At 32.8% G+C, this 14,172-nt stretch overlaps 3 protein-coding genes across 3 annotated transcripts in view; 1 reads left to right on the top strand and 2 right to left on the bottom strand.

Moving 5' to 3' along the window:
* Positions 1-732: 732 nt before the first annotated feature.
* Positions 733-1,665, bottom strand: LOC118181701 (uncharacterized). Its single transcript, XM_035350893.2, has one exon. The coding sequence runs from the start codon at positions 1,514-1,516 to the stop codon at positions 899-901; it is 618 nt and encodes a 205-aa protein (XP_035206784.2). The 5' UTR covers positions 1,517-1,665; the 3' UTR covers positions 733-898.
* Positions 1,666-1,792: 127 nt separating this feature from the next.
* Positions 1,793-12,483, top strand: LOC146998643 (uncharacterized). The gene is made up of 2 exons (XM_085811429.1): positions 1,793-1,930; positions 2,116-12,483. Exon 2 carries the CDS (start codon positions 8,700-8,702, stop codon positions 9,141-9,143), a length of 444 nt encoding a protein of 147 aa, XP_085667555.1. The 5' UTR covers positions 1,793-1,930; positions 2,116-8,699; the 3' UTR covers positions 9,144-12,483.
* Positions 12,331-14,172, bottom strand: part of mRpL52 (mitochondrial ribosomal protein L52) — a 52,972-nt gene continuing 51,130 nt past the window's right edge. Inside the window, exon 5 of the mRNA XM_035350905.2 lies at positions 12,331-12,557. Coding sequence (XP_035206796.1) covers positions 12,420-12,557 — 138 coding nt within the window. The 3' untranslated portion in view covers positions 12,331-12,419. The remainder of the gene's footprint in view (positions 12,558-14,172) is intronic.

Genomic DNA, 14,172 nt, shown 5'->3' with positions numbered 1-14,172 from the left:
TAGTTTTGATTCAGAAAACCACACCAAGGAAATATACAGAATTACAAGTTCTCATTTTTTTCTTAAAAGTTTAAAAAAAAAAGCAATAGATGCAAAATATCAGTACCTAACTACAAACATCCAAATAAACCAAAATAAAAATTTCACATACAAATTGAGCTTTATGGAAAACATCAGCTCCTGTAAGTAGCTAAGCATTTTATGATTATTACACCTTTTTCTGAAAATTTCTGACATATATGCTGTCAACACATTATTTAGTTAAGCACTTTTCTGTAAACCAAATGTTAATTATCAAACTTAACCGAATCAATCAATTATTGATGAAATGATCAACTTCCTTCCTCATGCTAATCCTACTCTATCAATTCAACCTGCAACTTACTTCAGTGAATATCTTCTCTTTATATGTATAATAATATTGCCAACCACTTATCTTCAATGTAATTTCAATGCTAATGGTACCCTCAATTATATTGCTAATTAAATTCTTTATTCATCATATTAATAAGTATCACCAATTTTTTAATCACATCCTCAATGTGTTGTACTAAAACAATATTGTATTATTATTGGCATTCTCTACAAATATATTATTTGCAACCAGTAACATCACTCTGAGCCTGTACTTTCATATTTCAAAATCAATGCTTACTAATTTTAAACCCTAAAAAACTACATGACATATTCACTGCACATCATCATTACAATCGAAAGCAAAATTACGCGATATAATGTATTCACACTTTTTATTACAAAAATGCAAAGTGTTACAGTAACTTAAAATATACAAAATGGATATACATAATGAAATGCCATAATAAATCAAGACGATCAATTACTATTACAGAAAACAAGTGACATTAAATGAAATTGGAAAAAAGTCTCTGAACAGTCCTTACTTAGTTTCTGAACTCTGATCTTTGGTTGGCGTTTTGGTAATATCAACGGTCTGCTGCTCTTTGTTTTGAATTTCAACAGGAACAGTTCGCTCGACCAAGCTTTCCTTAGTCTTCAACGGGGCTTCTACAGTCAACTGTCCACTAGCACTCAAACGAGAAGTAACGGCACTCGGTTCCACACCACTTGGAAGGTCGAAACAGCGATACATTTCGTGATACTCATACACATCATTTCCTTTAGATTCGTGCTTAGCCGATATCGCAATTTTGTCATTCACTATTTTCACACTTATTTCATCTGGCTGGTAATTCGAGGTATCCACACTAACTTGAAACTTATTGTCCTTGGTTGATACCATAACTTTCGATTTCGGTTCGTATTCGGACAACGCTCCAGATCTCACTTTCCTTTTCTTACTTTGCGGTTGATGTTCGTAGTCATCTTCAAGTTCCAGCAAAATCGCAGGCAACTGGCGAAATACTTGGCCAACTTTACGATCCATACGATCTTCCAATGAATCCAATAACTGATTTAATAACGGCCTGGTTCGACGCGGTCTGTTGTTATTCCATCCCAAAATCGGAAAATCATCAAACAATGTAGCAAGTGCCATAGTTCTGAAGCTTCAGGAATACACGGATTTCTCTAAGTAAATATTAAACGTGTACAGTTCACACACTTTCAGAGCGCAGTTATACCTGAAATTTCGCGGATACACTGGATCAATGTCTCTGTTGCGCTATTCTTTGCTGCCTCTTATATTCTCGCAACCCAGTGTCGAAAGGACTAGAACGTTCGCGGTAAACCGTTGCTATGAGACGGATGAAAAATCCAGAAAATTCTAGTCGAGAGCATGCGTGAGACTACTTCGATAGATGCTTTCACAAGTGCTTACTATTTGAATATCTATTAACGACGGTTACCAATTTTATGAGAAATTAATTCTGTTAATGTTAAATTTAAAAGAAACAAGTTAAATTTTAAACAAGAACTGACTCACATTTCTTAACTTATGAATAATATTTTGGTACGTTCAAAATTTGCATATAAGTCATCCATAGAACACAGACATTCGTATTTTATTTAAATAGGAAGTTGATGTAAATTAAAAATAATAAAAAATAAATTACATATATTTTGCAATTAATAATCCGTAAATTATTATATTGAGTTTGTAAAATACATTCAAACACATTTTGTATTTTTTTGCAGTCTTCTTTTGCATTGAACTGACAGCTGAAATGAAGGTTGAAAGGTTGACAGTTGAAATATTTTAGTCCCTCAAGATGTAGTTTTCTGAACTCTTAATTCTAGTTTTATATTTTGTTACTAAACTATATAAATCCACCATGTTTTACTGTATTTACAGTTTTCATTCATAAGATTTCTGTGAAATATCCACTTGATTGTGTTCTTATTTTTTAAACAACACATGATCTTGCAGATTCTTGAAAAGATTTTCAGGCTCTTTAATCATACATTTTCTCTTTTCAAAAAGTATTTTAACTGTATGCTTAAATTTTAATCTGAAGATATTGTTTAAAGTATTCATACCAATTCTGAACAAATGTTGTTTTAAAAGTTATCTGAGATAATACATTTAGTGTATAAATGCTCATTTTCTCCACTGAAAGTCATGTTTTTATAAAATTATATTTTGACAGGAATAGTTTTAATATATTTTTACCTGATTGATGATTTTTGGTAAGATGTATATTAGTAATATTATATGAATCTATTGTTAATTGAAAATATGTATATGAGATCTATTGTTAATTGAAAATATGTATATGAGATCTATTGTTAATTGAAAATATCTTATGACATCTTGCAGATCACACCTTTTTTATTATTTACATTTATATTTATTAAAGTTTCAGTATACCACAGAAGCACTAAAGGATGAATTCCTAACAGACTTACATTGGCTCACAAGAATGATTGGCACTTTGATTTTTTGTAATCTTTAATGAACACAAAAACTAAATTAAAACAAAAAGAAAGGCTTTTATTTTAATTTTGCCTTTACACTTGTTCACTTCATTTAATCTTTTGAGCATTGACTCTGCAAGTTTTTTTTTGGTTGTTGTTTTGTTATTTCTAGAATTACATTATGCCACTCCTCTTGAATCACTGCTTTCAGTTGCTGTCATAAAGATATGCTCTGTTTTTGAATTCTTGATTCTAGTTCCTGCCAAATATATTCAGCAAGATTAAGATCTGGCGATTGCGGTGGTACCATAATTACTTCTGGACACTTATATAACAAGTAGAGTCTGACACTGTGTGCAGTATGCTTTAGATCATTGTCCTGGTAGAATTTAAAACTATTTTGTATATTAAAATTTTGTGCTGACAATGCCAAATTTCACTTCAAGATGTCAAAGTATTTATTACTGATCCATTATACCATCTACAAACTCTATGTTACCAACACTTGAATATGCCATTGATACCAATACCACAACTCCTCCTCCACCATGTACACTTGCTACTAAGCCCACCAGCGGCCGAGCGGTGAAAACGCTGAACACTGGTAGTTCGGTTCGAGGTTCGAATCCCGCGAACGGGCTGGCTGCATGGGCGTTTTCATGGTTTTCCCATGTGTAACGTGTATATGAACCAGTTCCTCTTAGAAAGTCCTCCACGGAGGCATCCCTCCCCTTAGGCAGATAGCCTTCATGTGCTTTGCCATAATTAAATAATCCCAATCCCACAATTGCTACTAAGTTTGCTTCCAAAACTACTCTTTTGGTTTTCTCCATACCAATACTCGTCCATCTGAGCTGAAGATGTTAAATTTGCTTTCATCAGCAAACAGCACCTTTTTTCCAGTAATCGGGTATCCTTTGTTTCATCGATTTTTGTGAAAGCAAGGCAAAGTTTTCTTTTTTTTTTACTGATATAAAATTTTGGTAAAAGTATATTTTAGGGTACCCCCTTGGCGAAACTTGGCGATTTTTGGTGGTGCATGGATACCGAGTTTGTGCAAGTCTTTGACTTATTATTTTGGCTTGCATAACGGCGATTTTTGCACCAAAAATCGCTACTACACAAAGCCAAAATAACAAGACAAAGAATTGCACAAACTCGGTATCCATGTTCACATCGACCTATTTTCACTTAAAAAAAGAATCCCCAAATTGCATAAAAATGGCATTGCGCAATCCCTTTACTTTATCCATGTACACGTCGACCTATTTTCACTTAAAAAAAATCTCAGAATTGCACAAACTTGCATTGTGCACTTCCTTTACTTTATCGATGTACACATCGATATATTTTCACTTAAAAAGTCAAAAGAGCATCCATTTCTACAATACAGGCAAACGAAAAATACATAATCTCAATAAACTACATTTTAAACCAAACAATAAACTAACATAAAAAAGGAAAAACATGTTATACATTTAAGCACTAGAAAAAGCAAATATCCACTTACCTTATTTAAAAGTTCCTTCGTCTTTAGTCTGTGGCACACAAAATTCCTTAACAGCATCCAAAAACTTCTTAAATTATCTGAACTTGAATCCATATATCGGCGTCGCCACATCTGAACCTTTCTTCCTACAAACCCATTCAAATCCATCTAAATGGTTTTTTTGTTCGACTAGACTCATATCCTTCCTACATACAGGATACTTATAATGGATAAGTAAACCTTCATTTACACACCAGTCAATTAATGCTCTTTTCCCTTTCGTTCCAAATCGTACAGAAACTTCAAATTAATCTTACTATATTCAGCCATTCTACCGTCTAAACAATAAAACCAACACACACCACAAAAGCGCTTACAAAACATCCCATGATTCAAAATTTCTCAGAATCATGCACCCGATCATGTCACAATAGGGTTTCCATAACATTCAAGTACTCAGGCTACCATAAATGAAACAACTTGGCTATAAATGAAACAACAACTTCGCCATAATACAAAGGATACCTTAAAGTCTACTCTTACCAAAATTTTTTGTGTGCCGCTTATGACATCTTGCAGATCACATTACTCTTCTTACAGTTTCCATATAATTTACGAAGTTTCGCAACAAGTTTAGGAGCACTCAGTCTTGTATTCTTTTTAATATTCCTTAGAATAAAGTGTTTCATTTCATGAGTTAACTTAGATGGTTTTCAAGGTCTTTTGTTTTGAAAACGATTTTGTATCTTATGGTACCCAAAACTGTAGAATCACTTAAGTTAAATAGGCAATTTTTCTAATAGGTTTCCCTTTCTTTTGATGCAAATTAATAACTAATCTGCGGTTTCTAACGATGTTCCCTTTCGTGACTGAGCCATTGCAAGAAAACATTACAATAACAAATATCTTCTAAAAAGAAAATTCGAATTATAAAAGCAAACAAGTTTTGGAGTTTTGCAGAGCTTCTTTATCCAAACTAATTCCATAAAATTTTATTCTTTATTTATTGCAAATGATTTTGATTAGAAATTATGAAAATGTCTGATTAATTGTGTAGTATGTTTTTCTTCCACTTCAGTCTAAAATGCTAATTTTTAAATTTACTATTTCATTTTTTCAAATTTATTTAGTACAAAGAGATAGAAAATATGTATTCAAAAGGAAAATATTCTTTATTAGTTTATTGCAAATCAATTCTCCTATTACCCCTTAAAAAAGTAAAAATATTGTTGCGCCCAATCATTTTTGTGAGACACTATAGATACCATACAAGGACCAGACCAATTATTATAACAATGTTATATAATGTAAGAAAAAGCATTACAGATGATTTGTTTGTACATAAATAACCTTTTGTGCATACATTCGTAAATTTTGTTTATATTGTGTAAAACTGACTCTGAAATAAAGAACACTTGACAGCAGGGGCGTAGCTAGAGTTTCCAATGCCCGGGGACAATTGAAGAATTTGCGCCCCTTTCTATGTGCCAAGAATATAAAACGTTTCATTAAAAAATTTCGTAGCATGAATTTGGCGCCCCTTGGATGCTGCGCCTCCTTGCCCCACCCTAGCTACGCCACTGCTTGACAGTAAAGAAGCCTTTCTAGTTTCATAAAGAAAATATGAGAGTTAACAAAACTATCTGAACTATTTTTTTAGCCCCCTCAGCTGTGCTAGTGAAAATCCTTTTATTGTTTGAAAGAAAAGTGTCAATATTTTAAAAATCTAAAATGTACACTGCGCAAAAAAGAAAAAAAAAAAAAAAAAAAAAAAAAAAAAAAAAGGACAGTTATATATCTCCGATTGATGAAATTCAACTTGCATTTTTCATGTCTTGAAAGTGCAACTTAGGATATGTATTAGATCTGTATATAGCATTGTTATAATATAGGTATTTTAACAGAAAATCGGACTTTTTCTAAAATAACATACCAATTTTTTTCCATATATCGATTCCACAACTCAAATTACACCAAACTACCAAGTTTTGTAAAAATCACATGAGTATTTTTTAAAAAATCAGCTCTTAAAATTTTAACTCCTCAGTGTTAATTGAGTTTGGTATATATTTATTAATCTCTCTTCTTTCTATTAAACTTACTTGATTCTTCATTTCACATTTCAAAATTCAGGTTCATTCCATATAAAATTCACTCATTTTTTATGATTCATTTTTAATATTTGTATTTTAAAATAATTTTTATAAATTTTTCAAAAAAAATTTGAATTAAAATCTATAAAATTTTTACCATCATCTTAAAGCAGACGTATTTCTAAGCATACCTGCAAAAAAATTGCAGTTTTTTATTCAAAATTTCCGAAGATATATTTGAATTTATATATTGGCGCATTTTGAAATTTGGCATATTTGTTGAAACCGATAAAACATCAAATGTCGTTTTGACACATTGCTAGATTTACACGCTTTTGCAAAAAAATCAAAGCACCAAGAAGGACTTTTGCATTCGTGATGAAATTTGGTAAGCAAAAGCATCTTGATCGAATGTGCAAATGTTTAAAGTTTCAAGGCAAATGAACAGGAATTGAGATAATGGCGTGTTATTCGCAAAGTATAAAACCAGTAACGGGTGGAAAATTTATCTTTTTTGTTGCTGCCATTGTAATTCTGCAAAGAAGCAACTAAAGATGCCATTACGACGATATCAAAGACCTCACAGACAACTAAACGACTTCAAACATGGTTGCATTCTAGGGTTGCGTGAAGCTGGGTGGTTATACCGAGCAATAGGCCATTACCTACAGCGTACAGACACCGCTGTGCAAAGATGTTAGCAGCAATGGTTGCTACAAGGAAATTGCCGACGAAACGAAGGCTCTGGAAAGCCAAGGAGCACAAATGCGAGGCAAGACAGGATGATTGTTCACCAGGCTCAAACCACCCCAATGATATCATTGTTGACTATTCAATGCACTACAGCCACATCTATACCTCCCGTGGTACCGTCCACCATCTCACGGCGCTTGCCTGAGGCGGAGTTACGCTCACAGACGCCTTTAAGATATTTGCCTTTGACCCCACAACATCGGCGGAGTCATCTGGAGTGGTGTCGCAGCCGATCATCATGGCTGCCATCAGACTGGCATTGTACAGTGTTCAGCGTTGAATCCCGCTTCACTCTTGAAGCAGATGACCACCGTGTTCATGTCTGTAGAGGATGGGGCCAGCGGTCCCAATCAGCTTTTGTTTTACAAAGCCATACAACCATAATCCCTGGTGTAATGGTGTGGAGTGCTATTTTCTGTGACAGCAGGTCATCTTTAGTCATCTTCCGTATATCTTTAACAGCTCAATGATATTGTTACGAAATGTCCAGGCGCGGTGGGATAGCTTCTCCGCAAAGCAGTTTTAGGGTTGCCACATTTGGCGACAAAATTGGCGATATGCCATAGACACATGGAAAACCTCCTGGAATGAATTTTTACCGGTTTAGCTCAGAATGTTCTCGAACACAAGCCAAAAGCTACATAAACCATGCTGGTCCGCAGTCAGTTAGTGTGTGTGCCTCGTCTAGCGAGCTGATAGTGAGTGTCTTCGAGAGTGCGAGATAGATAGTATCGAGTTGGTGTCTCGTCTAGCAAGTCAATTCCTGCAGAGTCGATCGAGTTGACAGCCAGGCAGCGAGTGCACCAAAGGAGTCTCTTAGTGCATCGCGGTTAGCGCATCGTCGAGAGAGCACGTTGAATTCCGGGAACGGCTGAAATGAAGAGTCGGGAGCTGTGCTCTGTGTGTCATCGAGTGCATCGTGAATTGTAGCGTTGAGAGTATCGAGAGTATGTGGAATTCCAAGAACGACCAAGCAGAGTCGGGAGTTGTACTCTGCTGCTTTGCAGTGAAGCTGTTTTCAACGTGATAGCCTGATAATCTGAAGGCTATGTCGCTGATCGTGCCAGCGTGTTTATAGTAGATCTTCGACGACTGTAAAAGCGTTTTGGAGCTGTCCTGATTAATATTGGTAAATAAAGCGTGTTTCAATACTTCATCAAGTAGTATTGTCATTATTCAGTCCAAATTCTCACGAACTGGTGTCAGAAGTGGGATTTGAGGGTGAATGCCAGTGACAAGACCAATGGAAGATCTATTAAGACAGCTCGTGACTGCCTTTGCTGAATTCCAAGAAAAGATGGAAGCCGGATATGGTGAGATAAATGTCGGATGTGCTGAGATAAAAGCTGGATATGATGAGATAAAAGCTGGATATAAAGAGATGACAGCTGAGATCAAAGCCAGACCTAGAAGACAAGAAAGGCCGACGAGAAGAGATAAATGGCGGCCAAGAAAATGTGCGAGAGCAACTCCAACAGCTGAAAGTGGAGCTTACAGAAGAAACTGGAGGCATAAAAGACTACGTGGAAATGAGAGAAGTAGCATCTGAAGAATCAAAGGATGAAGAAAAGAAAGAAGTAGCTGATGAATTGTCTGAGAAAGATCAAGAAATTAAGGATGAAATATCTAACGGGATTAACGAAAAAGAACGAAAACATGAAGAAATAAAAGACAGGAAAGAAGCTTTTGATTCTCAAGTCCCTGAAGTGAAAAATGAAAATGCGACTGTTAAGTTCGTCAAAACTGATAGTGAAGTTACGAAGCCGCAGTTAGCAAGTATTGAAACATCTGAAAGTTCATGTGATGCTGAGATAGAAGAAGCTGATGTACAACAACTGAAGCGAGGTATAGCATGGAGAGTCTTGAGAGTACGTGGAGTTCCGAGAACGACTAAGCAGAGCCAGGAGCTGTACTCTGAAAAGCAGACTCAGGTGCTTTGCAGTGAAGCTGTCTCCACAGTTATAGCCTGTTAACCTGAAGGCTGTGTCGCTGATTGTGTCAGCGTGTTTGTGATAGATCTTCGACGACTGTAAAATGTGACTTTGGAGCTGTCCTGATCAGTATTGGTTAAATAGAGTGTGTTTTGATACTTCATCAAGTGTCGTCGTTATTCACTCCAAATCCACATGAACCCTGTACGAACGTGAGGGAAGAAAATAACATAGCAACTGGTGTCAGAAAGAAAAAACGTAACAATATGTTGATACCATCCTGTGGCCAGTTGCATTACCCTTCATGGCACATCATCCTGGGGGTCATTTTCCAAGAAGATAACGACAGGACACATATCGCTTGCATATCTCTGGACTGTCTCCATGTGGTTGATACTCTTCCTTGGCCAGCAAGGTCACCAGACTTTTCACCAATCGAGCATGTCTAGGGCATGGCAGGCCGGCAGATTCGGGCACCACAAAATATCGCAGATCTGGAGCGACAATCGATGAATGCCTGGCAGAATGTGTTGCACGATGATATTAGGAATCTCTACCACTCCTTTCCTAGACAAACTCATGCATGCATTGCCGCAGGAGCAGTTCAACCAACTACTAATTTGAACATTGAATGGGTGATTGTGAGCCGTGAACAGATACTATGACCTTGATTTTTTAACCATTTTATTATCTGTGTATGAGCTATACACATATTCAATTTCATCAAAAATAACCGCTTCCTTCATGGTGCTTCAATTTTTTTGCAAAAGAGTGTATTTGAAAGTAAGAACGTGTGACTTTTTTTCCGCTCATGTACAATGTAAAAAGGTAAGAATGAGGTGGTTTTTTCCCCGCTCTGGCATAATGGAAGGGAAAGAAAAATTATTTGCCATATATTAAGAAGTTAGTCAAGTGAATCATTCTTGGCGCAAACTGGAAAAATTGCGGCAAGATAAATTTTTGAATTTCTCCGTAAGTTTCGCACCAAATTTTACAAAATTCAATATCTAGGCATAATTTGAGTTGTAGAATTGAAATATAGAAAAACATTTATATGTAATTTCAGAAAAAGTTTAATTTTCTGTCAAAATACCTATGCTAGAACAATGCTATATATAAATCTAATATAATCCTAAGCCGTGCTTTCGAGATATGGAAAACACAATTTGAATTTTGTCAACCAGCCCAGTAGATATAGAACTGTCACATTTTTTTTTTTTGGTGTGCAGTGTACTTGTGTGTTGTAAAATATATTACGGTACGTTTCTGTTTTGCCAGTGCAGGTTTAATCTAATAAAGTAATCATTTTATCTAATAAAGATAAAAATCTCTTACATTTTTTTGAAACACATCATGGTAAAATAAATTTTTTTCAAAAGAAAGACAGAACTAATGCTTTTAAATCATAAAAAGTTTGTTTTTATCAGAAAGCAGTGTTGTATCACTGAAAAAATTTTCAAGTTTATGATCTCCTCCTTTCATTTGTTTTCATGAAATCAGAAACAGGAGAGCGTGCTTGATATCAGTTAATCAATATGATCACTAATCAGATAGAAAGAGCTTTCTGTGTGATCAAATATGCAAAAGCAAATTTGTTACTGTTCTAAAGCATCATTTTAGAACATGGTATGAGCAAAAATCTGCTTCAGCATTAGATTGAGCATTCATCATGATTGATGGATGTTGGTTATCAAAAAATTCTGATGTAACACTGTATGATTACTTGTTGTGAGAATACATTAGACAAGGACTAAATTTTTAGTAATAAGTCCAATAAAGTCTGGATGATCTTAAACAATGCATCATCTGCTGTGACTATTGACATGGACATGAACATTGTCTCAAGCTGCTGTGATTTATTGATATAGTGTTTGAGAAGAACATGACTATAGCTTTAAATTTAGTTATGTTACAAAAGGATCACATATAGAACATTTGCAAATTAGCCATGTAAACTTCAACTTCAAGGCATATTCTTATAACGATATAAATATTTCAGCTGTATTATTAGCACTCTCTATTTCTATAAAGTTTTAAAGAATTTGTATTTCTTTTACACCCCTGTATTATTTCTGTTATCTCTTCCCATTTTTAGTTTCAATAGGAGACAAATCACTAATTTAAAACTAAATATAATAATATATAAGTTTCACAAAAATAAATGTTGAGGTGTTTTCATTTGACTTTATACAACAAATTCAATATATAAAAGACAACTTAAATGCAGTAAGTACTGAATGAAATAAACTGGAATTTTTTTTTAAAGCTCTATCTTTTAAAGAAAGTGTTCTCCATTTTATTCAAAGTAGCATCATCCTAAGTACAATAAGTATGCATATCCAGCATTTAAAATAGACAAAATTAAGTCTTAAACAACAGTCAAACAAGCATTGATTATATTTAAAGGCTCAATGCATTTGAAAAGATAAATTTGTAATCTTCAAAAGAAAACTTCTTAATAGTTTTTTTTTTTTTTTTCAATATGCGTGAAGCATAGTAGAGCTATCTGCCAAAATAAGGAACGCTTTTTATGGCGGATGTCTTATGGCAAACAGCCCATATTTATGATATATGTGAGACAAAGAATGAAAACTTGGCACAGTGTATTCAAACGCACAGAACAGAACTCTAGGTTTTAAGCAATCACGAGAACAGAACTCTAGGTTTTAAGTTATCACTGTTATTACTTTTTATGGGTTTTCATTGTTTTATGGGTGTAACCATTTATGGATATAATAGTTTTTAATAAGACTAGTATGTTATTAGATATTTCTTATGCTTTGATATGATATTCTCTTAAAAAGGATTTTCTCCTCTTTTATCCCCTAATAATAATACAAACAACCCCAAAAGTAATACAAACTATCAGGAATTAACAGGTTTACATAGGAATTTGCAATGCAAGACAAAAGGTTTCATGAACTTAAATAATAATAATAATAATAATATATATATATATATATATTAATTTCAGTATAAAATCTTTCCACAATATTTCATCTAAAATACATTTATGTGCCACACAACATTAGCATTAATTCAATTAAAAAAAAAAGAGTTTGAAATTTTGAAAATCCTCATGTTAAATGCATTTTTTTATGTAATATAAAATTTAATATATCCAGTTTTAATGAAATTTATGCATTAAACAAAAAAAAAAAAAAAAAAAAAAAAAAAAAAAAGTGACTGATGTATCATTTGATGTCTACATAAAAAAAAGGCCTTCAAGTTTTATTTAAACATTTTTATTTAATAATAATCTAAGAAAAACAAAAGTAGTACATAGAAGAATTTTGAAATTTTTTTCTAAATTCATAATTATTTTATTAGTGAGTCTCCTTTTGCTTTCAAACGATTATGAATAGCATTTTGTCGTCTTGCTTCTTCCATTGCTGCCTTCTGTTGATTGAGTTCCAGGCATTCATCAACTTCTTTGGTCAATTTTATTATTTTTTCCTGAAAAGAAATATACTTTTCATAAATTACAAAAATAAATATTCACAATGATCAAGAAAAATCCTGTTTTGCAATTAACAGTGTCTCACAAAAGTGATGTGACACTTTTAGTTTCCAAAATAATCTCAAAAAAGTTTTCAATACTCTCAAATAATTCTCATGTTTCCTTTTATTTTGAATAACATATTATTACAACAAAATGACAAGTGAAATTAAAATGTTGGTTATGTAAAAAAAAAAATGCATTTATCTAGTTTTTACATTATATATTTTTTTCAAGAAAATACTGAATTAAAAAATTTTATCGCAAAAATTAATTTTTTTTGGGGGGTGAGAAAATCATATTGCAAAAAATGATTGGATTATACTACTCCATCAAATGAAAGGAAGGAAAAAGTACTTCTTAAAATCTTTAGTTGTTGAATTATTGTTAGCTTTTAAAATATACTTTAATCTTTTTGGCAGGGATTCAAGCAGATTTTATTATTTTTGCTTTAATATTGCTCTACTCATCTTATATTAATGACTTCAGTTGCTATTTTAGAGAAATATTTTTGAATTTTGCATCAAAATTTTTTTTTGCTACATCAGATTTTTTTTGCTACATATATTTGTTCAGCAATGTTTTTAAATTTGGACATTGAGGAGATACTATGGGTACTTCAAGATAATTACATAATAACCAGTCACACGCTCATGGCAATATACTTAGGATCACTATCTTATTTGAAATGATTGTGCAGGATAAGATTTTAAGCTGATAACTTCAAATTCCATTTTAAAACATCAATATATTTGTACTAATCCATTATATATGACATATATTCCCATATCACAGCTACTCCTCTGGTATGTTCTATTATTGGAACAAAGTTCAGTTTGTAAAGTTCTCCTTTCAATCTGCTAAATGCTAAAAATTGACCTTCCACCAAATATGATAAATTAGCTTTCTTCAGTGAATATTACCTAATCCTAGAGTTTAAAATTCTTTCCTTTCCCAAATTTTGAAAAGTTAATCTAGCACTTTACATATTTCCACAAAAGTAGAATTATTTTATTCCCAGGTCTATTTTAATAGTCTCTGGATTAGCATATATTTCATATGATTAACAAAGTTCTGTTGCAAGTTTGAGAGCATGCAATCCTAAGTTACTGTAATATTTTTGAAAATACAGTACTGTGTTTCACTGGATATCTCTGACAATTCTCGTGTTTCCTTTTATTTTAAATAACATATTATACATCAAAAACTGTTAAATGTTTAACCATTTTAAGAAAATTTGAATAGATTTCCTGTTTTTAGTTGCAAATTAAGGACTAATTTATGAATTTTTATAAATACGTTTGCTTTCTTGAAGCAGCTGATACAAATAAATATATATACTTTTCTATTTAGACCAAAAGTTTGTCTTGAAATTTTATTTCTGTAAATGATTTTCTTTTTATAATTTATTATATGTATATATATTTTCCAATATTATATACTTTTTATATTTTTCTCAAATATTAAAAAAAATTCAAATTTTATTTAGTTGTTTAAGCTCAGTATAAATTACCACACACAGTTTAAAGATTTGGATAGTTATAATTCTTTAATTTCTGACTATGTAATTCT

This window comes from Stegodyphus dumicola, chromosome 2 (assembly GCF_044657685.1).
Source record: "Stegodyphus dumicola isolate Sdum_Otavi_A_Nest chromosome 2, ASM4465768v1".
Classification (NCBI taxonomy): Eukaryota; Metazoa; Arthropoda; class Arachnida; order Araneae; family Eresidae; genus Stegodyphus; species Stegodyphus dumicola.
This window is presented reverse-complemented; position numbering and strand designations above follow the sequence as displayed.